The 27,514-nt window shown below is 39.9% G+C and overlaps 2 protein-coding genes across 3 annotated transcripts in view; both read left to right on the top strand.

The window, feature by feature from the left end:
* Nucleotides 1-27,514, top strand: part of LOC144666955 (polyunsaturated fatty acid 5-lipoxygenase-like) — an 83,020-nt gene that overhangs the window by 18,211 nt on the left and 37,295 nt on the right. The gene's annotated exons all lie outside the window — the stretch shown is intronic.
* The window catches only part of LOC144666954 (polyunsaturated fatty acid 5-lipoxygenase-like), a 44,443-nt gene that overhangs the window by 16,014 nt on the left and 915 nt on the right, over nt 1-27,514 (top strand). For both annotated transcript variants that reach the window (XM_078528401.1, XM_078528400.1), the window contains 4 exons: nt 21,592-21,846; nt 22,729-22,835; nt 23,413-23,515; nt 24,465-24,680. In XM_078528401.1, the coding sequence (XP_078384527.1) occupies nt 21,592-21,846; nt 22,729-22,835; nt 23,413-23,515; nt 24,465-24,680 (681 nt within the window). The remainder of the gene's footprint in view (nt 1-21,591; nt 21,847-22,728; nt 22,836-23,412; nt 23,516-24,464; nt 24,681-27,514) is intronic.

Genomic DNA, 27,514 nt, shown 5'->3' with positions numbered 1-27,514 from the left:
GGCAAAAGATTAAAAATTGGTAGAAAAGACTCTTGATTGAAACAGTAGTACAGAGAGTATTTGACAAAAACCACAGCCGGTGTTTGTCATTGGCGATGAGTCATGATATTACACCGTCTAAAAATATCATTCGGGTAATACCCCGACTTTGTCACCCACGCACGCAAACACAAAAAAAAAATTTGCATGCCGCTGTGGGTCACGCAATTTCTCGCTGTTCGCTTCAACTTAATTGTATTTTTTGCACACTCAGATTTAATCCTTTCGACTCGGCTGAAAGTCACTTTAAGCACGCTTTAACCTTTTATTTTGCCTCGTTCAGGCAAACAACAACCTCTCTTGTGATGTCTCGAACATTTTTTTGCAACTCGAACGACAATGCTTCCATCACAAAGTAAACGACAAGATGAGCGCAGACAATCATTCTTTTATAAAATGAAAAAATGTTTTATTGGACTGAAATTTTATTTCGAAATGTCGGTGGCACTTTCGAGAAGTTTTTTTTCCAATCTTTTGCGTTCTTCTCTCTTGATTTCTTCCCGAATTTTTTCGATGTCTGGCTGGAGTGAATTTGTTTGTTTTTTTGCAAAGTTTGAGCGTAAAGTATCTTTAAGTTGGCGATATTTTTGCATTTCTCGTGTGATCAGTTGAAACTCTTTGTCAGAAACAAGATTATCATTCAGAGCTTGTGAGACAGAGCTGTTTATCGAGTCATGTTTTGCAACAGCCAGAGCGAGGATTCTTGAGTGCTTATTAACTTTACGTTCAAGCTTTTTGTTGATAACTGACAGGCCAGTGGAAGCTGCGCCAGATATACCTGCTACTGCTGCAACAGGAACGCCGATAACAATTCCAACACCAGTAAGTGAAGTGGCAACAGCTCCAGAAGACAGAGCTGCCGTCACGGCGCCAAGACAGACCACGGAATAGTGAATAACTTTCCGGACTTTTTTATATTTTTTTAACACAAGCCTGTAATGCTCAGCTTCAGCGGATATTTCTTTTTCAATTTTACTTATTTCAGTCAGCCGAAAATTCTCGGCATTTGTTGGGAGGCTTGGATAAAGTTGTGTTTCCTCGCGATCACCATAAGCAGGGGCACTCGGGAGAACATTAGCAGATGACATGGCCTCGTATACATAAAAGTTATTTTTGTATTTAATTTAATTCAATTCCAACTCATATGTAAGATTTGTGCCGTTAAAATCGAATGGCTTTCCATTCTCATCTCTAATCGAAAGAGTCAGAGATGATACATTTTCTTCAGCAGAAACGTCGCGCAAGACGTTAAAATGTGTATTTTGGTAATAAACTTTTTCATACGGTTTTCCACGTATGTCAAAAAACGCTAAAAGGCTTGATGGCTTACCATTTAGCAAGCTTTGTTGCTTGTCGATAAGGTCACAGTTGATGAAGTAATTTTTAGGATTTGAAACATTATTTACCTCAATTGTTTCAAAAAATTCCTTTTCAATACTTGCGTAATTCTCAAACCCAGGCAAATTAAAGAACTTAATAAGACTTTCGTTCAGTCCAAAAGCTTTTAAATTGGGCTCTTTTGCTTTTATTATCAATGAACGACCTGCAATGCCTTTTGTTACAGAAAACATGTTTTTCTCTGGAAATCCTTTTTCAAAAATACTCCCAATGTCATCGAGTGAGAAGTTTCCTTGCCGTATATAACGCGCCTTCTCTTCCTTGTTCACTTGTTTATAAAAAACTATTCCATCCTTTTCCAAACTATTCCAGCTGTTGTAAAGAGAACAACTTAAAAGCCGGATATAGCTTGGTTTTGGGATAGGCTGGTCAAAATAAACAGTGTTCGGATTTTCTTTTGTGGTAACAGTCAGCACAACCATTTTTATATTAAATAAAAATAAAAAATGTTTAATATAAAAGAGGACCATGGATGCAAAAACAAGAGGTTTTATGAAGTGGATGAAAACCCCAGAAGCAACTACAATTTCTAAAGCGGCAAAAGACAATGCATGGAAACCTTTTCTTGCAAAATATCCAAACGCTGACCGAACAAAATTTGTTGCACAGGTTGAGTTCGCGTACAACCACACAGCAACGGCAGACATTTATTACAAGGCAGGGCAAGGCCATTTGATAAATGTTTTTGGCTCTGACAGCAAATATTGGAGCCCAGAGATGAAAAAAGCACTGGGGGTGAATCAAATTTCAGGCGGTTTTCCACAACAGCTGTCACCAAGCGGCGCAAAAGGCTCATCTTTGCCAATTCCTGCGGTTGGATTTCACGAAGCCGCACCGAGTTTGAAAAAAATATTTAACAGCAAAATCAACATCTACGTCACACCAGACCAATATTTCACAACGAAATTAAGAGAGATTTTTCAAAAAACAAAACTGAAGCATACATCAGGAAAAGAGTCAAAAAGGTGGCTTGCTAGCCAAAATATGGGCTATTGGCCACAGCAACTTAACTTTGCTGTTTGGTGTGCGACAACAGGCAGTGGGGTAAGCCGAGAAATTTTCGATGAAGAACACTCATCTCTTAGCTTGCCACCGATTGTGCGAAATTTTTACCTTTTTCACGTTTATTTCACGATAAGGCGAATATTGTTTCAGATGGGGGGAATTCAGAGCGTAAGCGCCTTGCCAGGCGACCCCACTTTTAGCCAGTTCGACAACAAGTACGACGTGGCTTCGTACAAAAGAATATGTGCTGAGTTCGGTGTCGACCCGTCAAGCGATTTCCGTTTCACAACAGGCGCAAACCACGGACTTGGTAACGTTTATATCTGGATCTCAAATATTGGTCCGAAAAATTCTGGGGCAAAATACCCCGATTACGATAAATTTTCGGATGAAGGTGGAACTGCAAGCAAAGGTAACTTGATTCAATACATCGAGCCAGACGACGCTGCATATGCACAGGCAGACTGGTTTTGTCCTAACGGCACTGAAGGGCTTACTCAGGCAGGTTTGTCGAGAGTAAACCAGTCGATAGAGGCTTTTGTCTACTGTATTCTCGGTTCGCAGGTCAACGTTCGAAGTAGCATACTTGGAACAGGCGGCCGTGCAAAGGAAGCGCAAAGTGAGTTCCTCGTGTTGGTTGAAGACGCTATAAGGCAACCTGATCTGGCAAAGTCGGTCCAAAGATACCAATTAGCCATCGACGAAGCTAAGGTTCGGCTTAACCTTGCAGTCTGCCCAGGTGCCTGGCTGATGCCCGCTCGAATGGTGATAAACACAGAAAGCGTTGTTGGTTACAATAACCAGCTTAAGCAGGCTGTTGTTGGGATGAAATTAGGAGTGAATGATGAGGTTAATAAAGCTACAAAAAAAGCAGCTCTTAAACTGATGGCGGGAGGAAAATCAAAAATCAACCCACCAAACAGCCACCCTTCAAATCCTATACACAAGAGCGCCACAGCAAAAAAAAATCAGGCACCTGCAGCAAGCGCTGCTGAAACACAAGCTAGGGACCTTTACGGTCCCCGTCCAAAGGACGGCAACGCGCAAAGCGCTAAACCTACGAAGGCCGTAGCCAATGATTCACACGAAATAAACAAAGCAACTGTCGCTGTTGGCGCGGTTGGAGCAGCAGCTTTGCTCTACACCCTTATGCGCTAACGTCTCTTTTTGATGTATTTTTCAACAAGAAAAGCAACCACAGCAAGGATAAGCAGCCAGGTGTGCTCTGCAAGAAATCCAATTACTTGACCAGCGGTTTTGAAAAGAAATTTCGCAATCGAGCCAATGAGACCAGGCAGAGCTGATGCTACCTTTGAGCCAATATCACTTAGGCCTTTCCCCAACGCTTTGCCGGTTGCCTTCAACGCGTTTGTAATGGCTCCAATAACAGAACCAATCGTGACACCAGCAGCCAGAAGTATTGCTGTTAATGTCACGCCATGTTTTTTGAAGATCTCTTTGATCCTCTCACGAAGTGGAAGCGCCCTTTCTCTTTCTGCAATCTGCGTTTGTAAACGCCCGAGCTCCTCGGTTCTTTCCGCAACTCTTTCTTCCGCGGCTTGTTTGTCAGTGGGGGAGGCATTCTCATCCTCTATAACAGCTTGATCTTCCTCGTTTTGTTGCTTCAGCTCGGCTTCTTTCTCTTTTAGATCATCCAACGCTCTTGTGTCGTTGAGCCTTTCTTGCAAAGTGTTTCTTCTGCTCTCTATGGCAGCGAGGCTTGCCCTTAGTTGGTCGACTCGTGTTTGTTCTTCTGCCTTCTGCTTAGCTTGTTTTTCAAGAGCAGCAACTTCTTTTTTTTTGTTTTCAAAATCCTTTTCAAGATTTTTTTTCAGTTGCTTAAGTCTGCGCAATTCTGATTCATTTTCAACATTTGACCCAAGTTGTTCCATCTTGGCATCTATTCGCTCGATTCTTATTCTGAAATCTTCTACTTCTTGGGTGGCTTTTTCTTTCTGCATGTCAATTGTTTCTGCCTGTTGTATTTGACTTTCAGCTTCTCTTAATCTTGGTCTCATTTCTCTTATTTCTTCATTGTCTTGAGCAATCAGAGATTCCGCTTCTGGCCCAAGGGGGGCTTTAAACTTGTTTGTGAATTTTTTGAGAAGGCCAGTTCCGTCTTTTTTGAAAATTTCGGTCTCGCCACCTTTTGATCCAAAGGATACAATTGTAGTTTCATTGCCACTCTTTTTGCTAAAACCTATTGGGCCTAATTTTGCGAAGTTCACTTTGGGGAATTTTCTTTTGATAAAATCTTTAGCTCTGTCAATCATTGCCGGTTTGTCATCTTGATGAATAAAGCTTCCCAAAAAAGGTGTTTCTTCGTAGGATGTGTCTGGCAGCCCGCTCTGTTCGTGCTGCATCGTTTGCATTTCATGTTGTTCACCCCCATGGTAGGGTGTGGATGCCTCCCCGGGCTGAAATGGTCGGGTTGTGTCGACCTCTTGTTCCTCTTCATCATCGTTATCACTGTTGTGGTCAAGATCTTGGTCCAAATCATGGTCCTCGTATCCAAACTCACCACCACCTTCCGCCATCACGTAATTTATATATATTTTCAAATTAAACTTTTCAATTTAACAATAAAACCAATCGAGAGATGGCTGCTGTTCAAGAAAACCTTCGACCGGGACGCACAGAGAAAATACTCGGCGCACTGAAAGCCGAGCGCGCGGTAAAACGAATCACTTTTGACCGCACAGAAGCCAATCCAGAGGAAACGTTGTATGTTTCAGTGCCCAAGCTGAACGAAAACGAGGTCATTGTGCCCGGCTCGCTGGCGCTGCGCTTCAACATCGACTTGAGCGGAGGCCATGCCAACAACTTTCTGGTTGACAACGTCAGCCGAGCTCTGGTCGACGATTTTGTTGTAAAGTACGAAGGCACCGTCGTGCAGGACACGGTTGGCTATGGCATCTACAAAATATTTGAGGATTTTTTCCTTTCGCAGGAGGAGCGCGACGACAGGGTGCCAGAGGGCATTCAGAGCGAGGACCTTAACAAAATTCGCTCAAATGCTGGCGATAAGAAAACTTCAGGAGTCGAAGCAGAAAAAAAGCTGAATGAGCTATATGGTAATAAATACCGCATCCGTCTGGATCACCAGATTTTAACTGACCATGGGGCATTTTATCCTCAGGCACTATACAACGATCTTGTGTTCGAACTGAAGCTCGCGGCAGCCGAACATGTGGTCAGAGGCTCAGATACAACAAAACTGAAATACAAGTTGACAAACATCCAGCTGGAGTACGAGATGATAAGAAGCAAGGAAATTGCAGATGAAGCGTTCAGCGCTTATTCGGGCGGCAAAGAGTTCGCTTACGACCACATCCAGCGTGTTAAAGTGGTGACTTTTGCAAAAGGCTCCGACACACGTCTGAATCTAAGGGTCAACCCGCAGAGGAGGTCCATGAAAGGTATCTTGCTCCTATTTATTGAGCAATATAACAAAGGTGCAAGGAGCTCGGAAAAGTACATTAACCCGGACCTTACAAAAGTAAGCATCACTGTCAACGGCTCGCCAAACATGCTGTACAACAACGGCATCGAAGGAATGGACATTTGGGGAGAAGTTAAAAGATTCTACATGAAAGAAAAAAATAAAACGCAGCACATGACTCTGCAAAAGTTTTACACAGAAGACAAGTTTGGCCTTCTTATTGATCTGCGTTCCATGGCTGACCACTCGATGCACGGAAGCGGCACGCGCCTTGTGAACACAAAGGACGGTGTCCAGCTTGAGCTAGAGAGGAAAGCAAGCGGCTCAGGTAATTTGAACTGCCACATTTACGTAATCAGCGACGCCCAAATGAATATAATTGGCAGGCAGTTAGAATCTGTACTTTTATAATTTTTTCTTTGAAAAAGTGTACCTTAGGTACATATACGAACGAAGATGGATCCTGCCAATATACCCTTCAACGCCCTCATTGTGGGACCAACGAACTCAGGAAAAACAAGATACGTGGTCAATCAGCTTTGTGGCCCTTTCCGAGGCAAGTTTGACTACATCGTGCTCATCTGCCCGACGTTCGCGCACAACAAGACTTATTATCGCTTTGCTGAGGAAGATCTTCGATTTTTTGTTTTAATTTGTGAGCAGCACGAGGTTGAATCTTTGTTAAGGCTTTCAAGATTTCTTTTTGAGGGAACGAACACGCTTATCATCCTCGACGACTGTGCTGCTTCGAAAGATGTAAAAGGAAGAACAGGGGAGTTGGTGAATCTTGCTTTCTCTGCTCGCCACGCAGGTTTGAGCGTATGGGTGTTAACTCAAAAATTGACAAGCATAACATCCTCATTCCGCGAAAATGTAGCGGCAATCGTTTTCTTTTACACCCCCTCTGCCAAGACCACGAAGGCAATCTTTGAGGATTACGCTGGCGAACTTGCCAATGAGGATTACAAAGAAATCATTTTAAAGCTAAAAAAAAATAAGTTTTCGCATCTTGTCATTTCTCATCGCCACCCTTACGGCACAAAATTTTTTTATTGAACATATTTTTTAGAGTAATAAATGGCTGACCCGTTCGCAACAACCTCACCCGATGCTGCATGTGAACAAGAATTAGCTTCCGTAATGGAACTGCTAGGAGCTGAACCAGAAAGTACAGAAAGCGCTATGGCACTCATTCAAGGCCCTGACATTCCTGCTTTGCGTGAACAGCTTGCAATCCTTGTTTCAATAGGAAAAGCCAAAGAAGCAATCGGTGTGCAACTGACACACGAGCAGGTAAAGCGCTTGACAGATAAAGAAGTTGAAAAGTACTTAAAGAGATATGAGGCATACGTTGGATCCAAAACAACCGACAGCTTGATTGACAGCTTTATTTTTCTTGTTACTAAAGTCGTTGGTATGGCCGTAAATATCAAGAACGTCAATGATTATCAGAAGGAACTCAAAAACGACTACATTATCAGTAAAGAGCTGTCCACTTTGGCAGGCGGTCTGGCTTTGAAATGCGGCCGCTTTCTTGCCGTTGCAAATGCTGCGCTCATCACAACAAAGCACGTTGATTTAAACGAAGCTACAAAGTCGCACACTTCGCTGTGCGAAACCAAAGGCGCTTCCAAAGATGCGGACACAAACACTACTGAAGATTTTTCTGAGCAATGCTAAAAAAATGCTAAGTAATTACTGAACAATGCTTAGCAATTGCTTAGCAAAAAATCTTGCTGAGCAATTTTCTATTTAAATATTATTTTTTTTTTTATTATAAATGGCCGAGCTCGAACAAACTCCGATCGCTCAAGAAGAACAGAAACAAGTTACTTCAACAACTCCAGCAACAAAGCCTGCCAAAAATCCAAAGCGAGTTGCTGCTGGCAAGCTTGCAGCTGAAAAAACAAAACAGGCTCGTGAAGCACAGAAAAAAGCTGCTGTCGAGGCTGCTGCAATAATTGCAAAAGAAAAGGAAAAGAAATCTGCTGCTGCAAAGCGAAATGCAACACCACCGGACGTAACGGAACCAGCTCCGCCCGAGGCTCAGCCGCAATCAAGCGGTCTCACCACAAATCAATGGATATCTTTGCTTGGTATCGGCGGTGCAATCGTTACAACTTATGTGAAACGCGAAGACATAAAAGGCTTTATAAACGAAAAAAGAAGTCCAACATTTAAAGCTCCGCCAACTCTTATAACTGATGACACACCAGTTACAGCAGAAAGTATTGGAAGGGTTGCAACGCGTTCTTCAGACACGCCTTCGACAATCCAAAATGCCATTAGACCTCGCAAACAAAGAGGAATCCGTCCGATGGATTAAAAAATTTCTTTTGAACATTTATTTTTCATTTATTATACCGACAATGTCCCTTGGTTTTATTCTTGACAACCTTGTTAAAGGTGCAGCTATGGCTGGTATTGCATTACTTTGGTTTGAATTTTCCAAAACTTGCGTTAAAACCGCTATTCGGGTGCAAAAGGATGAGGATACAATTTTTAAAAGAGGTATAAAAAAAACAAAAGAAGTTGAATCTGGTGAAGAAGTTGCAAACTTTGCTTCGCAAAACGGTGAAGAATAAACAAAAAAATTTTTCAATTGAATATTTTTTATTATTTTATACTGACCCGCCATGTCCGACAACAAACTCGTGAAAACGCTCATGGATGCCGCCACCATTACAGGTCTCGCCGCCGGAATCGGCTGGGCTGCCAAAAAAGTTGTAAAAGAAAACTTCACATCCGACCCAAGCAGCAGTTTTATGAACTATGTAAAGTTCACAGCCGTCATGGCTGGCAGCGTTGCACTTAAACAGTATCTCGAGGACCAGAAAATTCTCCCAACCAATTAAAAAAAAATTAGAATAGTATAATAACAAAATGGCAAGCGTCGCGATTATGGCTGGCGGAGCTATCTTGAACGCTGCTGCTTTCATTGGCGGCAACTACCTTGCTCGAGCTTTGGGTGGCGGAGATGACGCCGCTTTAAAAGAAAAAGAAAGACACGACAAAGCTCTCGAGGCTTACCAGGCAGCTTACGCGAAATACTCTCGCGACCGCACGAAGCTTCTCGACTGGATCGAAACCAACAATGAGATCAAACAGCAAGCGAAACAAAACTTTACGAACACAGACTACGCTTTCAAACTCTACAACCAGGCACATCCTGACAAACAAATGATTCCTCCGAAAGAACCCAAGTTCTCTGATTTCTATCAGCCAAGTGAGCAGCAGAAACAAGGTGAACTTATGTTCGTTGGCGCTGGCGCGCTTGCACTTGGGTACGCTGCCTTTCGGTTTCTTTAAACTTTTCTTTTTTTCTTGTATACACATGGATGCAAAGATTTTTGCGGAGCAAAACTTTTCGAAGAAAATCTCGAAAGTCTACTATAGCCCCCAGGGCTACTGGAAGGGAATTGCAGCGATAAAAAAATTAGCCGAGGCGGCCAAGGTTTCCGAAGATGCTGCTAAAAAGTGGCTCGTTAAGCAGGCCCTTTGGCAGATCTACCTTCCGGCACCACGATACGTTCCTCGCCCAAAATTCGATGTTTCTTCTCCTAACGCGGTCCACCAGGCGGACCTTCTTTTTCTGCCACACGACAAACTGCCGCGAGGGCGAAAAGTTTACAAATACGCTCTGACTGTTGTTGACGTTGCCAGCCGATTCAAAGAGGCCGAGCCTTTGACCTCCAAAGATTCAACTGAGGTTGCAAAAGGTTTTCAGACAATTTACAGGCGAAGTGCACTAAAATGGCCACAGATGCTGCAAGTTGACCCTGGTCGCGAATTCATGGGAGCTGTTACCAAAGAAATGGAAAATCACAAAACCTATATTAGACGCGGGCGTGTTAACATTCACAGAGATCAAGCTATTGTTGAACGTTTTAATCAAACACTGGCAGGGCGCCTGTTTGGTTATCAGTACGGTGTCGAGATGAACCTGCCATCTGGCCAGCGGTCGACAGCGTGGGTAAAAAGGCTACCCGAAGTTGTTGCCGCTCTGAACAACGAAGTAACCAGTCTTACTGGTAAGAAACCTGCTGCTGCAATCAAAGAAAAGGCTGTTTCGTCAAAACCGTCCTCAAAATATACAAGACCTGTTGGCAAGAAAGAAAAAAAACTCCCCTCTCTCGTTAATGTGCGCTTCCTCTACCAACCTGGCGAGCTGGAAGGCGGCGTAAAAAGGGCTACAGATCCGATTTGGTCATTAAAAGTCTACAGCATTGAAAGGTCTGTTACTAAACCTAATCAGCCAGTGCTTTATTACTTGCACGATGGTCCAAAGCGCGGCTTCGTGCGTGAAGAATTGCTTGTTATTCCTCCAAATACACAGTTACCACCAAGCACTTAGTGCTTGAGCCCCTTGGGCTCAGAAAAGCTCTAAACGTTATGTTTATGTAGGCTTTGTTTCGCAAAACTTATACCCGTAAGCATTTGTATGTATCCCATCATCCGCTATCCATCGCTTTGAGTCAAATGAGGATAGCGATTTTTTGTTCACCACTATCGAACACAACTCATGCTTAAAGCTTCTTAGCATGTGCATTTCGTGAAAGCTTTCCTTGGTTTGGAAAAGTGTTTCTTTGAAATTTTCGTGATTTATCTTTTTCTTTGTCACACACTCTTTTACCCCCTTTGCCTTTTTTATATTTATTTCGTCCACTTTTAGCATTTTGCAACATTTTAGCACACTTGCTTTCGGATGTTTCTTTATTATTTTTTTGACCAATTCTTCATCGTTTGCCATTATTGCCTGCATTCTTTTCCCGGCCCCTGCGCACGCGCACTCTTTTATTTCCACCTCAGGGAAGCCTTTCTTTATTTTTTCAATTTCATTTTTGCTTTCACCTTCTGTCATTATTGAATACATTTTTGGCCTCAAACAAACGCACTCTGAAATTAGTTTTCCTGCGCATTCGTCTTTCATTTTTCCCAACACCTTTTTGTTTTTTGTTGAAAACAGCGAATGATCTTTCGGGTAGTCGCTTGTGTCGTACTTGTCAATGTTTTCTGCCATGTCCGCGTAAACGTCTTCTGTTTCTATCTCAAGCAAAAGGCTGTCTGTGTCTGTATACAAAAGCTCGCAACGCTCCCCGTACTCTTTTTTCAGGTGGTTGTAATAAAAATCGTACATACATAACTTGCTTACGTCAAGGATGGTCATGCCTGTGTAGACCGGTTTATTAAGAAAAAGCTTACTTTTTCGCATGGCTATTCCAACCAGATCGTTTGAAAACATTACATGTCTTGAATACAATGGGCTTGCAACTAATTTTCTTATTTTCTTTGTTTCGTCGCTGCGCACTATTCTTATGTCTACACGGTTTCTCAGGTTTTCCATTGTTTTTCCAAAAACTGAGTTATTCATCAGCTTGTAAAAGTTCTTTTCAAAGTCGCTTTTCGCTTCTTTTCGGAATTCTGTGTTCATCCGGATGTACGGCTCCATCCACGCCTCTTGTTCAAACTCTAAGACCCTGTGCACTTTTTTGAGTTTCATTCCCTGTTTTAGATAAAACTGCAAGTTTCGGTAATGCACGACGTAATTGGTTTTGTCTTCAAGAGTTAAAACAAGCTTTTCGGTGTCTGGCGGGTGCAAATCAAGATTTTTTATTGTTTTGTTTTGGTAAGGCGAAAACATTTCTTTGTTTATTTTCTTTTTCTCTGGTGCTAATGGATAGCTGTTGTGGGCGTCATGCAGCTCTTTCGGGTATTCCAAGTCCACCTCTAAAATCCATCCAGCTTTTGCATACTCTTTTTTTGTCGTTATTTCTTTTTCTGTTGGCATAACCTTTTTCCATCTGAAACCACTTTTTGGGAGCGGCTTGCTCATTGCCCACCCGTAAAGGTTATTCGCATCGAGGTACGTTATGTATATTTTTGGCTGGCTCGGGTCAAATCCCTCAACATAAGGGTTGTTTGCCTTTGCATATCTCTTGCTTACCATCGAAATTCCGCCTCTTATTCCCCTTTCGACAAAAAGATGCATTTCATAGTCTGTAAGTAACTCAAGCTCCACCCCTGTCTTTTTCAAGAGTGCGTCCCAAGAAAGGCCTGGCGTCGTGTAATAATTCGCGGGATCCAACCCGTACTTCTCAAGACCGAGTTTTCGGAAGCTTTCAAAGACGTCGGCTAACAGGGTCACGTCTGTCTTAACGTACAAATCGTGGTAGTCGCCCAGGGTCTGGCAGCCAAAGGTTTTCCACACTTTTTGCGCATGTTCATACTCTTTATCTGTTATGTGCTCGTCGTTAAGTTTGCTGTAAAACTTTTCTTTTTCTGGCAAACTTGTTTCTTTAAATCTTCCCCATGAGTCCATGTATTCGTAAGGATAGATTCCCTTTTTGCAAAGAAGTTCAAAACATTCTTCGCTTTCTTCAAATTCTAAGTTATCCTTTGTTATATTTAATGACTCCTTTGGTATCTCTTCTACAAGTTTTTCAAGCTTCCCAGGTAAAAAGTTCAAGCTGTCAATAAACCTTAAACCCCCCAGTGAAAATGTGATGTATTTTTCCATGTTGTTTGCGACACATTTTACCTCTTTCTGTGCCTCTTTTGAAATCTTTGACATTGCCTGCATTAAATGGTGTTCATCATAACCCCTCAGGTTGTGAAATGCAACTGGTATTTGAACCTTTTTCGGATCTATTCGCATCATAAAGTTACAAATGTTGTGTGCGGCTCCTCGAAACTTGCCTGTTATGTGGCAATGGTCTTTTACCACATCCTTGTAGTTCGGCTGGATAAGCGGCTTGTGGCACGCTAAGCAGTTTTTTTGGTTTTTCGCTGCTAATTTGTGTGTTTCTTTTTCAAGCTTTTTTAGCTTATAGTGGGTTTCGGTATCCAGGTTTTTTTCCTCTTTTTCCTTTCTGTAATAACATTTTTTGTGCATCTGCCCAAAGTAATTAAGCTCCTTTTTGTTTCCAATCCAAACTGGCAAAGAGTCCAAAAAGTTTTGTTTCATTAGCGTTTCTTCGCAAATGTGGCAATTGGTTGCATTTTTGAAGTTTACCCAGTCTTTTGCCGTCATCACAAGAGGTTTTGGCTTTGACAATTCATATCTTATTTTTCTTTCTTCACTTAAAAGACAGTTCAAAAATACTTCAACGGCGTTTTGTCCTCTGTACACAAATGTTTTTTCGTGTTCACCATCACTCCTTACAACTGTGTAAGCAAATCCGCATGCCTCGTGCTGTTCTGTTTTGTCTGTGTAACTCGGCTTCATGTCTTTCACTTCTTCACCAAGGTCTTTTCTTTTCTGGCGCTCCTCGGCCGTTTCGCGTTTACATCCTTGCATCTTTCTTAACAATGCCTCAAAGTCGGCGTAAATTACAAAAGGCGCTTTCATTTGTTTGTGGTAGTTTTTAAAAGAAATAGTGTTTTTCCCCTCTTCCGGCATTTCGATTCTTGTTGGCCTGCCGTTAACTCCATTGCAATATTTTTCGTGCTTTTCGAGCAAGTCTGCTCTTGTAAAACCGGTCAAGCACATCATGCAAAAGTGTTTTTTGTTGTGTGATTTAGTCTGATCGTAAAGCAGAGCGCATACTCTTTTTACAAAACAGTAGTGCTGAATTAATCCTGACTCAATTAACATAAGGTTTATACGGGAAATGCTATTTTCTTTTTTGCTTGTTCTGAGAGGTATCACACAGTCGTCTTCCCATCCAAACACATTTATTGCAAGGTTGTTGTTTTGCGCCTCAAGCCTGTCAATCTGCTTTAGAGGCGTTGGAAAATCGATTCCATTGTAGTTTATTCCGTCGTCAACTGGGTATCTGCTTGTTCTTTGCGGATTTTTCCCATCTCTTGGCGGAAATAATGCAGCTCTCAAAGCCCATTTCAAACATTCGTTATCCCTGTTTTGCACGTTAATAACTGCTTTTTTGTTTGCCAATTTTGGTGGTAAAGGCAGATAACTCCCCCCTCTCAATGGCTGATAACGCGCGACATTGATATACGCCATTTCTATTCTTTCAATTTTCCACCCCGAGCCCTTCTCTGACCAAGCCTCAATTTCTCCCTTTGCTTTTTCGATAAATCTGACAAACTCTTTTTCGATTTCTTCTTTGGTGTTTTTTGAAAACACGTGCGGTTCTCTTTCACTGAAATAGTGGTTCATGTGTTGCGTAACTCCGTCTCTTTGTATCGAAAATTTAACTTCAAGTCCAAAGCTTGCTTTTAAGCTTCGTAAGTCATCAATTTCGCTTTCCAAAAGATCATAAAACTTTTTTTTGTGTTTTTTTGCAAAAATTAAAAGATCTTTGTTGTTTGTGTCAGTTTCGGGTATGTCCATTTTCCATACTCTAAGCCATTCGTTAAAATCGGTGTGGGCGAGTGAAAAAGACAAATTTCTTTGGGGGTTTCTTTGAAATTCACGGAGGTTTTCCTCCATCTTAGCTTGCAAAACTTCTGACGAATATCTTGCGGCAGCCATCTGTTGCATATACTAAAGAAAAATATTTGTTCAATTGAAAAATAAATATAGCACACAGGTGGCGCTCTCTGTTGCTGCGGGCCGTTAGAGGTGCCGCCAACGCCTTTTTTGCAACTCGTTTCGCGAGAGGGGTAAGAAAGGCGTCTTGCGTTCCGCACACACATGTAAATTAGGAGTTGTGGACACAAATTGTGACAAGGAGCGAGGCGAGCCAGGGCGAGCCGAGCGAGTTGTCACGGTTTGTGCCACAACTCCTAATTTACATGTGTGTACACAACAGGAGATGTATTTAGATAAGTGAGCTAAAAACCATTATTTTTTGAGAAGATGGGAGACGGGAGGGGTAATTTTTGCTGAGCTAGATGTTTATTTTTCACATGTTTCATTTTCATTTAACGAAATTAATTTTTTGGCTTTCTTGCACGATTATTTCAGCCGGTTTTACTCTGCAGTAATTTATTTGGCTAATGTCCACCCCTCCCCCCCCCCCCCTAAGAAAATAAAGGTTCGTTCCTAAGTGGCATCTGTTGAAAGTCACCCGAGTTAAGGTCACGCTTTAGTTTACTTAACAAACATTTAGGGTAAAAGGGGTCACTAACAACAATAATAAAATATTTAATAGACTGTAAAGGACGGATAAACGTCCTTCTGTAGAATCAAGCCCGCAAAATATAACAGCTTGTCAGCGGTCTATCCATTATGTAACGCAAGCTAACGATAAGCACAGTTGAATCAAACCAGCGAAGAATAGATGTTGTTTTCGATGGGCTTCGATTGGATTTTTTAAAGTTTCCAGGGTGCTTTGACTACTTATTATAAGGTATGAACATTATTTGATTGTAGCTCTTGTTATCTGTGTTACAAATGAAATTCATTGATTACAATTTGATCTGATAAAGGGTGCTTTGACCTTAACAAACGCTACGTGACCTGTGTTTGCTTTCTGTTACTTTGGAACTCGAGGTCAAATAAAACGGCTAAAATGGTTTCTTATTTCTTAGAAATGATACAACACCACGCCAAATAGTCTCGCGAGTATGTTCTGGTACCTGTTGACAAGTATTATTAAAACTGTATTGTTTAAATATGTTTATTTGTTATTCTTTGTGAGTTTCAAGCATCGCGAAGCCGTTACGGCGAAGCTCAAATTTCACGAAAGTACTACTTGCATTTCGGGCCGTTAAAAATCGTCTTTTTAGTAGCCCGTGGTTTTGAAAACGGATTTTCAAAGAAGAAACAATGCTCTTTCACGTGGTATACGTTTTTATACCTTAGCTTATGTACCAGGCAATGATTTTAGGCGCTGAATTTTGTCAATTTTGCCTTGCGTGAAATGTCTCAAAATGATGTAAAGAATTAAAAATCTCCCAAATATTTAATATTGATTCAAACTTAGAAAATAACCATTCAAAATGTGTATAATTATCTATTCTTTTAGATGATGTATTTGTTGTTTCGAAAGAGATCGTTTTAATTTTGAAATTGAGGTGTTTGAAGTGTGCGGTATCAGACCCCTGAAACCGCTTCCGAGAGATGCAAAATCAAGATCACTTCCGTACGCCTAAAATATTCATCGAATCGAAGTAAAATATATATTTATAGTTATAGTTTACCTAGGGCTATGCTGTGAATTTTTTTCAAATTTTTCGAATTTATGCTAATGTGGGCCCGCGGTTGAAATTTATGGCTCTCCCGTCTTAAGGGGTAAAGTACTAATAATCACCATTGTGAAACTGTAGTTGCTTTGACAAGTTGAAGCTATTTTTGTAAATAAAAGGGGTAACGTCATTCATGTCACGCAATGTTTTTGTGGGAAACTTTGAAACTAGACGCTTTGCTGGTTTCTACAAATAGCAGTGTGATCTGGCGGTACATTTTTTTGAGGCGGACTCCACTTTAAAACTATTTTTTATATATTTAGCAAGAAGTATGTCGATTTTCATTTCCGCACAGTTGGGCGTCAAAGTCGCCTGTCACAAAGAGTAGAATGTTTGCACAACATGGTTTGAATATATTTTAGATTTGACTAGTGACGTTAGTAAGACACTTCTCAAGACGTCAGCAAAACATTGGCAATGTACAGTATTGGTGTGAACTTGAATGGAATTTTTTACGAGATCAGTAAAGCTATCGAATGAAAAGATGACTTGAAAATGAAAACTTCGAATAATTATAATTAAATACCAATTGAATTTTAGACGAGAAATTCCGGAAGTGACATCTGTGTTCAAAATTGGAATTTTTGTACAACTTAAAGTTCCGAAAAAAAAGACCACATGTTTTGTAAAAATCACAGACAAACATGATCAGAAAAACAAAACAGGCCAATGGGTTTTATTCACGAAAATACAACTTTCTTAAGAAAGAGTTTGTAAACAAGACAATGGAATCGAATTACATTTCACACGAAATTTGCATACATTTGAACTTGCAAAAAAGAAGTATCTCTGCCGAGACATAATAGCGAGACCTTACATTAATAATTATTGTATTCTGATCTGATTGTTATTTTTTATGCATTAACTATTTGAAAGTGGTTCTCATCGATGAAAACAAAACGGTTTTTCATTCACTGCTTGAAGTATTTATAGACGTGAAAACATTCGCTTAATCAAATTACATTCTGCACGAAATATTTTGTATCCATTTGTCCCGAAACTTTGAGGAAATTGAAATCTTTGTGGACAGTACTGCATAAAAGCAGTTCATAGAATTGAATAAAAAGATAAGAACCATATTGATAAAGGAAATTTTAAAACTTTATTTTGGCTCATTTTGACGAAATTCAGGATTTTCAAAGACTGCCAGTAAACGGCTGTACCTTGTCTGTCTCTAACGATTTTGCTACGGTTTCGAACGAGCTAATTTTTCAACATGATGTCATGGTAGCGGGCAGAAGTCGGTTCGTTCTGAATTTTTCAATACGGTATACAAGCTACAGGTCAATATACAGACCCTCTGTACAGTAAAAAACGTTTTGGGAACAAACCATTGTGAAATTATTTTCTATGTTGATCAGTAAAAATCCTTAGTACGACATGGGGTTTGTTATCAAGTTCGTTAGTACGTTAATACTGCAAGGTGTATAACCTCAGAGAATTATTATCAAGTGTGTTTTGTTTTATTAGCGGTTTATACTCTAAGGTCTTGGTATGGGAGATCAAAATTAAGGCAAATTTCTGTTATTATCTGATTGCTTGGCACAGATTAGTACGATACTGAATTGGTTAGGAATTGTAAACAAACATTAAATTGAATGAGAGTAGAAAGCATAAAAAAAAATGAGAGTAGAAAGGGAGGGACAGGTGGGGGTGAAAGGCTAAGGAGATGGAAAGGGAGGGAGAATTAAAATCCATGCTTGGTTATATCACGCAACCTTTGACTTCTGTTGTTTTCTCACAAGAACAAAACTTAAGGTGGAGTTCTACCTGAATTTGAATGGAACTTTAAGAGATTTAAAGAAGGGATTGAAGAAAAGAATGGAAACACCTCCAAACAGTTGACCCCCTCGCAAGAGCACTCCGGGTTGTCAGGAGATTGTTTGGTGTCCGTCCACCAATTTTTAACTTCAAATTCAAATTTTAAAATCACATTAAATCTCCAATATTTCTTATTTGTCTAAATTTTACTAATCCTTTGAGAAAAACTATCGCCTCCCAGACATCCCCCCAAATCGTCCAAAAATTAACAAAATACTGCAAAACAAATATATATGGGATAAGTAAAGCTTTTTTGGATTCCTTGAAACGCGGCTGAAATGGTTTTCAGTGTTTTCCAGCCCTTATACTTTGGGTCAGTACTACTATTCTTCACCAGTTGCTATTACAGTAATGGTATGAAACAAATACCTAATCAACGGTCAATAAGTTGTGATCATTTTCTTGACAATAGTAGTTACCTGATTAGGAGTTGTATACTGTTCCATTAAAGTGTAAGGGCTGGAAAATACTGAAATGCGTCAGCCACCTAAAGCGTTGGAAAAATTGGTCTTCAGGTAAAAACCCCGCCTTTATTAAGTATTGCGAAAAGGCTGCACTTTGCTAAGTGTTACAAATTTATATTTTCTAGACGTCTAGTTCAATCGTTTATTTGTATTCTGCGAAATATATTTTTATAAATTGAGACCATTATGTCATTAAGTAATAATGCAATCTTGAAAACATTCCAGATTTTCATTATTATTTCTTCACAAGTGTGAATAAAATCTTAACAAGAGTTTGAGTTCAAAGCGTCGGTTTGTGTCTTCACAAGTATAAACAAAAAGTAAAGTGAGAGTTCATGTTCAAAGCGTCGGTTCGTATCGTCATAAGTATTAATAAAAAGTTTAATAAGGTCTGATTTTGAAGCGTAGGTTCGCGTCTTTATAAGTATGAATAATAAGTTATGCGTGGTTTAATTTCACGTTCATAGCGTTGGTTAGTTTCAGGCGCGGAAACTTGTCCTGACGAGTACAAATTTGACGCTACCTACTCCCCCAGTGTAGCTAAATTGTCATACCGACAATCTTCCGATCAGTCACGAGCTTTTCCGGTTAGCTTCGACCAAAGTCCCTTAGCGCAACCAAGAACAAAGGGACTATTGTTTAGTGCTTAATCCAAAAAGTTGAAACACAACAATAGACCATTTATTGATACGAATAGAAACACGAAAAATTCAAATTTGGGAAAACAAGCCTGTCAAAATGACGTTGCCATGGTGATTTCAAGTTACTGGCACAATAACTAATCCTACCAAATTATTGCGAGATAAATTTTAGATAAACGCGCAAAGTTTGGCAGCGTTTGGTTGAATCTTGAAAAAGTTATAAGCGTCCAAAGTCAGCGCGGGCCTCAAAAGCCCCCCCCCCCCCCCGGCCTGAATAGGTTTAAGTGACTGTTTTTCCAGTGATTTTTACTGTACTGTACCCTGCCTTTCAAGTCAAAACAGATAGCTAATTATTAAGCGCCCGATTTTAAGCTTCTCAAGCTTCTTGTTTAGTTACAGTATTCCTTTGTCCCGCACGGCATAAGACTAGTGTTCCTGTCAACAGCTAGTCGTAGCAAGGGATATTTATACTGCATCTAAGGTACTTTTTAACATAGCTAGCATAGCCGCGCAATCAAATTCAGTATACGTAAGCGTGCTCAAAATTCCCATAGTGCACGCTGATGACGTAATCGACGAGTGAAAGTCTCACTGAGTAAAGCTCACACGCTGTCTCTTACGAAAGCGATGACATCTTATCTTCGGAATATGGAAAGTGAATCCTTTCAATATTTTTTTTTCAAGGATACGAGCTACAAGGTAAGCTGTTTCTTATTACGAGACGGAGCGAACGAGAAAATAACTTCGATTTTGCGGTCAAAGTTGTTTGTGTGCTTTTCTTCATTCAAACAACAACTAACCCATGAGTCTCGAAGGATGAAAATAATTTTTTTCACGGCCATAACGTGGAGGAATTGGCCAACCATGAATGACAACAGTTCGATGGCATTAAAACCTAGCTACCGAACGAAAGTTTTCGCGTTTTAAGCGTTACACCAAAGCGTCTACGGCTCTGTTGTGATTTTTGCCGCTCGGGAAAAATTTACTTCATCGGGCGATTCATTCAACTGCCGTTTTCAAAAGAAAAACGTTTATTTTCATCACGACCCTAAATCTGCAACCACGAATGAAATCGGTCCAGAAAATACTTTAAAACTAAGCATGGGACCGAATTATTTGACTCTTTTAACCCTTGGAATTTGCTCGGCTGTTCGAGGTTGTTTTTTTTTTTTTTATTTTCTTCCACTCTGGAGTAAAAATTTAAATTTAATTCAGCGAAAACTAACCTCAAAACAACAGCAACATTTGCTGCATTTGCTGTTTTCGTCACGTTTTTTCCTTCGCTCTGCCACCGAATAACACGAATCACACAAACTGCTCCAATCGTCCAAACTTGTACATGTGTAAATTTATTGCTCGATAGCTATGTTTATGTTCTCACACTGCACACAATAAACACAGTTAGTTTTTTTTTTCCCGCGGCCGGTTTTGATGCATAATTCGATCGGCAATGTCATAAAAACAATTGGTTCATGCTTTTAGCTGTGCACTATCGCGTTATGGTGCACTTGGGAAGTTTGGAGAGCACTGAAGAAGCTAGAGTTGCCCGAGGCGATATCTCCAAACTTCCCGCGTGCACCATAACTCGCTAAAGCATGAACCATTTGTAAATCATCACCCTTGTCCTTCTTGCGTTTTTGCAGTTCTTCTTAGCTTGTTCAACTTTGACGGCTCTTTGTGATGAAAAGTATACGTTGCGGGGATTTCTAGGCCAATGCCTTTCTTGCTTCGTTTAACAACTGTTACGGAAATCCACAACATTCTCAGAACTTACACACACTGCACAAACTGTGAACGGACATGATGTTGTGTTTCGGTTGTTTCATGATTTGTGATTCATTTACCCATTGCAGTTAAATAAAATACATACAGTACAGGTATCATATCGCGGAGACTTACTGATTTTGTGGAGAATTGGAAAATTGGAAAATTAATTATCAACCATATCCTAATTCAACGAGATTTTAAGTTGCTTTACCGCAAAATCGCTAAATCAGGAGTTCGTTTACAACGATATCCCGATTTAACGATATGATTTTGCTCTCCCCTTGCCATATCGTAAAATCGGGGTTCCACTGTATTTATATCATCGTGATTTAATTTTCCACAATCAAAAAACTTATGATCATGGTCCAGGTTAGGGCTCTCCCAAAGATACTCGGCAACTTTTGGGCAACTTTTCATCTTTCGAGCAACTTTTTTCCTTTCGAGCACCTTTTTGCAATTTCTAGACCGAAGATTGTCCGAATGTTGTTCGAAGGTCACACGAACGTTTCCGAGCATTTTTCGAACTTCTCCGAAGATCAACGAAATTTGCCGAAAATTTCCCAGAAAGTTCAGAAGATGCTTCAGCGTTCGGATCATTCAACATTAAAAACTCGTAAGCAAACATGACGTCATCGGTATCTTCACGATTGTTCTTAGTGAAAGGCATCATTGTAATGTAAGACATTTTGGCCTTAAAATTTTTATTTTTGATATTTCTGTTGCATATATCTGGAGAATATTCTTCTTCAAGAGCTTTTGGATCTTTTGGAGCAACCAGTTCGAGCAACTTTTTCGATTTTGGAGCAACTTTCGAGCATCTTTTCAAAACATTTTGAGCAACTTTGGGACAGCCCTAGTCCAGGTCTCATTTAAAACAAATGCAAATCTTGTGCAACTTTTGTTAACTTTGGTATTGTTTCAGATCCATTATTTTCTGGAGCCATTCTGTGTGTGCTTAAAACGGAACTTGGCGATCCAGCATCCGCTGCACCAAATGCTGAAGTTTCACTGCCGCGAGCTTGTTATTCCCAACACACTTGGAACTCCTGCACTCACAACTGAGATCGGGTTCGTGGCTAAACTCTTTGCATATGGAGCTGAAGGGGCTAACAGGCTTATTCGAGATGGACATAAGTTCTCCACATGGGAGGAGACAGATTTCAGAAGCAAGATCAAGGTACAGCTTGATTCACAACCTACTAAACGAAAAGATAATGTACAATGCACCTTAAGAGGGACAGAGCCTAATTAATTCGATATATTTTTAATTTGATAAACCAATCCGACCTATTCTGAATGTGCCCTTCATCCTAATCATAGCAAAAATATTACTTTTCTTTCTCTCTTCCACTCAACCAAAATTTGGAATTCTCTCTCAATATCGATCACTGGTTCGTCTAGCTTTTCTACTTTTAAAAAAATGAAATGATTGGATTTTTAATGAAATGAGTCTGAATTGACCTATCCGCAGATCTACAACTAAATTACTAACATATTGCTAACCGAGGCGGCTTCCCCTATAAGCTTAGTGGTTTCTTGGAGGTCTCCTCGCCCTACCTACCATAGTTATTGCTGTAAATTGTCAATTCTTAAGTGGCTAATAAATGATGATGATGATGATGATGATGATGATGATGATGATGATGATGATGATGATGATGATGATGATGATGAGGATGAGGATGATGATGAACCTTCTCTTGTCATTCAAAAACACCAACTGTACAATTTACTACCAAAGCGGCACTGTTCTACTCATCAGTTACGGTCAGCAAATATTGTATTACCTCGGCTAAATACTGAGCGTTTTAAGAATAGTTTTAGGTTAGCTTTTAGATATAATTTAGCTGTTAATTCCTAGTTTTTACATAGTTTTTAATATAATTGTCATAATATTGTAACTAATTTATTAATTTTTATTCTTATTCCTGTATTTAGCTCTTTTTAAATATTTTTACCATTGTACCTTTTGATATTTTTTTAATGAAACAAAGACACTTTATTCAGTTTAATTTCCTCCGATGGCAATTTAACTTTTACGTGTCTGTTGCTTTACAAGAAACGTGGACTGGATGACAAGAACCTCCTGCCCTATTTCCCTTTCCGAGATGATGGTGAAAAAATCTTGAAGGTCATCGAAGACATGGTGGAGGAATACGTGAACTTGTAAGTGAAACAAAATCAAAACACCTATAAATGTGAATGAAGTCTATTCGTTTTTTAGAAGCAAGTTTTGTATTTAAACTTAAATAACGCATATTCAGAAATGTGCGAATTTCGGGGAAAAAGGAATGGAATCACATTGGCCTCACTTAACAACCCATGCATGGACAGTATCCCGGATAATGGGAGATCTGATTATGTGACAAGCTACATGGAATAACTGACGTTTTTACAATAATACTCCTTTGGAAATAAGTATAGACCTAGGACAGGTAAGGTTCTTTTAGAAGAATGGACGACCGCCCTATAAAGCAAAAGAGTTTATTTAATTAAGGTCGAGTACTTCCAAACATGACATAGGTTTGGAATAATATTAGTGAAGAATTTGTTATATAAAGTTCACAGTTGAGTGGCAATATCACAGTATCGTGACATACTGATAGCAGGTGCTTGTAGGATAGGATCTTTCGTGAAAACTAAGCGGTTTAGTTAAGTTTTGCAGGACAGTTGTCCATTACTTTTCGATTTTTTATTATTGTAGCTTCATCACTCATGACAACGAAATATTATTGTTCTTTAGATATTACAAATTTGATCAACACGTTAAGGGAGACTGGGAACTTCAGGCGTACGTCAATGAACTGTCATCAAGTGGCACTGGGAATACCGGTGGCATAGGAAGGGTAAATATCAAGACAAACCATAGAACATGCTTAGTGTTTACAGGATGCCCTTTAGCATCAGTAGGATTGTGGGAAGTGTTTTGTTAACCACGGCCTCGGCTAAACGATCAAAGATTTTCGTCCAACATCGTGTTTGTCACACACAACATGGGGTGGCTAAGCGAGCAAACAATGTTTGATCAAACATCTACCAAAGTGAGTCCACATAGCGCTTTGTGCGTATTACCGCTGAAATTATGGCGCGACGTCACATAGATTTGGTTTATGATTGGTTGCTTTTTCCCGCTTGGGCTTGCTTTGTTTGCAGAGGTTGAATTGCTAAACGATCAAACATTTGCGCGTGAAGCAAAATGTTGGATGAAAATGTTTGATCTAGATCAAACATTGGAAACCATTTAAATTGAATGTTGAGAGAGGCGGCTAAACGGTCAAACATGCTCGTTTAGCCGGGGCTTAACACTGAAAAAAAATGAGTCTTATTACTTTTGGCGGCCGTCAATTCGATTAACTTAATCTATTCAGTATGCATTTTATGCCACATGTGACCGGGGAAGAATTCGTCGTCTCGCTTAAGGGTGTAAATTTCGGATTTTTCGTCTCACTTAGGGTGTTTCAGGCAAAATGCCAATAATTTTAGCCCTCAAGGTCTCGTTTACGATTGCACACCAAGACATATACATATATGAATAATATTCTCAGTATATTGGCATCTTTTAGGGGTTAGAAAGAAAAGCTGCAGCCGCGCCCAGATTGGTGTCTTTTAGGGGTTCTTTTCAAACTTTCCAATGAGCATCCCCGTCCCTTTCATATAAGAGTCCGCACCCCCCCCCCCCGCCCCCCCCCGCCCCCACCCCCTCCGGGCAAGTGGTACCATCTTATGTCAACATATGCCCTTCGTTTTTAGCTGGTTAGTCTGTTCTGATCGATTTTATATTTTCCTTTTCAACAGATTCAAGCTTTACCTGCAAGTCTAAACTCAAAGAAAGAACTCAGTGAATTTCTTAGCCGCTTCATCTGTCACTTGACAATTCACCATGCCGCGATTAACTACGAGCTCACAGAGTTCAATTACGTCCCCAACTTACCAACAAAACTGTACAATGACACCAGAGTGGAAGAAGGGGTATTCTCGGTTTACCGGCTGCCAAACAGGCAAACCTCAGCTGTAAGTTCATGTGTATACTTGCTCAGTTAGAGTGAGAGTGATGCTTGATGTCCTTTTGTGTTAGAAAAGACGGTAAAGTGTATGCTAAGGATCAGGATAGAGCGGTTTTTTACTTGAATTTCGAAAGTAATTTGCGTTTACTTTGGTTTTACATTACTACTCTTAGTGATTGGTTAAAAAATGTCGTGCCCCTTTCTCGGCCAATAAGAACTAAAACAATAACTATTCAAAGTGGCTAGGAGCCACTAAACTCGGAAAATTTATTATGAAACAAGAATCGAAAACAACAAACTGACAAAATATAGAGATTTGCTAAAACAAATGATGTTAAACTTTCCACTATTCAGTTTACTTCACTAGCTTAGTTTCATTAGGGGTATCAAATGGTCTTTGCGAGCATTTGCGAGCATGCGAGCACAGCGTTTTTCTTTGCGAGCACGAGCATTGACAAAAATTAGCCTTGCGAGCAACGAGCACTTTTCAAAAACCTACCTTCACTAAAAACCGAGCATGCGAGCACTTGTAAAATTGTGCGAGCACGAGCAAACGAGCACCCACTAAAATTTTGCGAGCATTTGCGAGCATTGCGAGCACTGCGACATTTTGAGGGACCATTCATGACCCCTTTCATTGTCATCTAGCTGCTTATCGAGAGCAGGCCGAAAGGGCAAGTGATAGAGTTCCCATCAGTTGCAAATTGTTTTCTTTCTTTTTATTTTTCCTTTTTGTTTTTTGAAGGTTAGGCAAAATAATAATATCATTAGAAAAATTAAGTTTTGGTCTATTTCAAGAAAACTGACATTAGTACAATATTTCGGCTGGTAGTTAAGCATGCATGTACCGTATTTATTCGGCTATATAAAGCCGAGACCCTAGACTTTTAGTTTTTGGAACCAGTTAGACTCTGACAAAAAATAAACCCAAATCACTCGGCTATAAGCCAACCCAATTTTTCCTTCAAACTTTAAAACAATCCACGTACAGCGAGCCAGTCAACATATTCGTTAAATCACAACTATGTAATTGAAAAACAACAAAACACTGATAAAGAGTGAAATTATTAATAGAACCGTACACAAGCGTGACAAAACATTCACCTGAGTTCAGAATCCTATCTCAAACAATCACGCATTCTTCTGAAGAATTAAGCGGTTATCGATCATCATGCCAAAAGCTACTGGTTTTCAAACAACTAAACCTTCAAATTGAAAGTTGTTGCCGAGGTAGAGACAGTTCAGAACAACTGCAAAATCGCCAGAGAATACGGGATGATTCAGTAAATCTTCAAATCGTCGCAATTCGCCAAGTTGCTAGCGAAAAGATCAAGCAGATCAAGCGGGTGAACTTTAAATGTCATCAAAACGAAACATGTGCTGTTACCAGTATTTGTCTAGTACTCTGAATCCAATCAAACTTTACTGGAGTGGTTTCTTTTAGCAGAGAAGTCGTGGTATTATAAGTTTTCGGCTTCGAACAAGAATATTACATCAAGCTGATTTCTGTCAGATCGTGTTACAATGTTTACCAAGCGCGCGGGAACAGCAGCTTCTGATTGGTCAGTTTCTGGTGTCGCCACAACAAGCCAAAAAGATCGATTCCTGACCCTTCTTCTCTTGAAAAGTCACGTTAGCAGTGATTCTTCAATTTAACTAAACTTTAAGGAAAGGAACAGAAGGAAAGGAACAGTCTCAAGAACAGTCTCAGGCAGAAATAATTATTGTAGAAGAGATTGCAAGGAAATTGTTTAAGACATGCGGGATTTCGAATGCCCTCGTCTGTTCAAAAGACGATCACAGTACGCCGACAAAATAAATAATATTCCAGAGCGAGCCGATGGACGACGAGTTCCAGCCTAAATATCAAAGAAAAGGCGAATAAAAACTTCATTCCTAACGTTGCTTCATTAAACCAAATGGTTTCTAAAGAGCCGCCACTAAAATGAAAGGTAATGACCAAGAATAAATTACAAACGCTTGCTAATAATTTTCGTTTGTTGATGATCGCTCGGCCTCGGCTTATAGATGAATATTTCATTCAAATTTAACTCTTTTCTAGTACCATCGAATTTTTTTCGGAAATACTCGGCGATAAATTGAAACCCCAATTTTGTTGAGTTTTAACCAGTTCTCAGTAAGATTTGGTGAAAATATGTAGCCTTTGTGTACTTCATATATGCGCATGCGTTCAGCACAAAATTCCGTGTGCTTGAGTCTACTCCTGAAAAAATGCATACCACAAGGAGAACTTTGGGGTTTCAGAAACAAATATATAGCATTTGTGTACATCATATAAAGTAACACAGATATGGCTCGCATTTTACCCAGCCCCCTACTCGCTTCACAAATTCAATTTGATATTAATTAATTAATTGAATTAAATTGTGGACAGGAATCGAGTGAAGGATGGAAGGAGTGAAATCGGCCCCATAACTAAACTCGGAATTTTCCGAGTTAAAAACCAATCGTGTCTCGCCCGCGCAAGTTTTCCCGCGATTCGTGCTGGCCTTATGTATTTCTTTGGAGTTCTGATTGGGTCATTGGATTGTCTGTGTCCTATCTATCTATCTATCTATCTATCTATCTATCTATCTATCTATCTATCTATCTATCTATCTATCTATCTATCTATCTATCTATCTATCTATCTATCTATCTATCTATCTATCTATCTCTCTATCTATCTATCTATCTATCTATCTATCTATCTATCTATCTATCTATCTATCTATCTATCTATCTATCTATCTATCTATCTATCTATCACACACTATCTATCTATCTATCTATCTATCAAGTACTTACAGTATTACAGTTTGTCGAAGCTCTCAACCTTTG

This window comes from Oculina patagonica, chromosome 9 (assembly GCF_052425735.1).
Source record: "Oculina patagonica isolate OP01 chromosome 9, crgOcupat, whole genome shotgun sequence".
Lineage (NCBI taxonomy): Eukaryota > Metazoa > Cnidaria > Anthozoa > Scleractinia > Oculinidae > Oculina > Oculina patagonica.
This window is presented reverse-complemented; position numbering and strand designations above follow the sequence as displayed.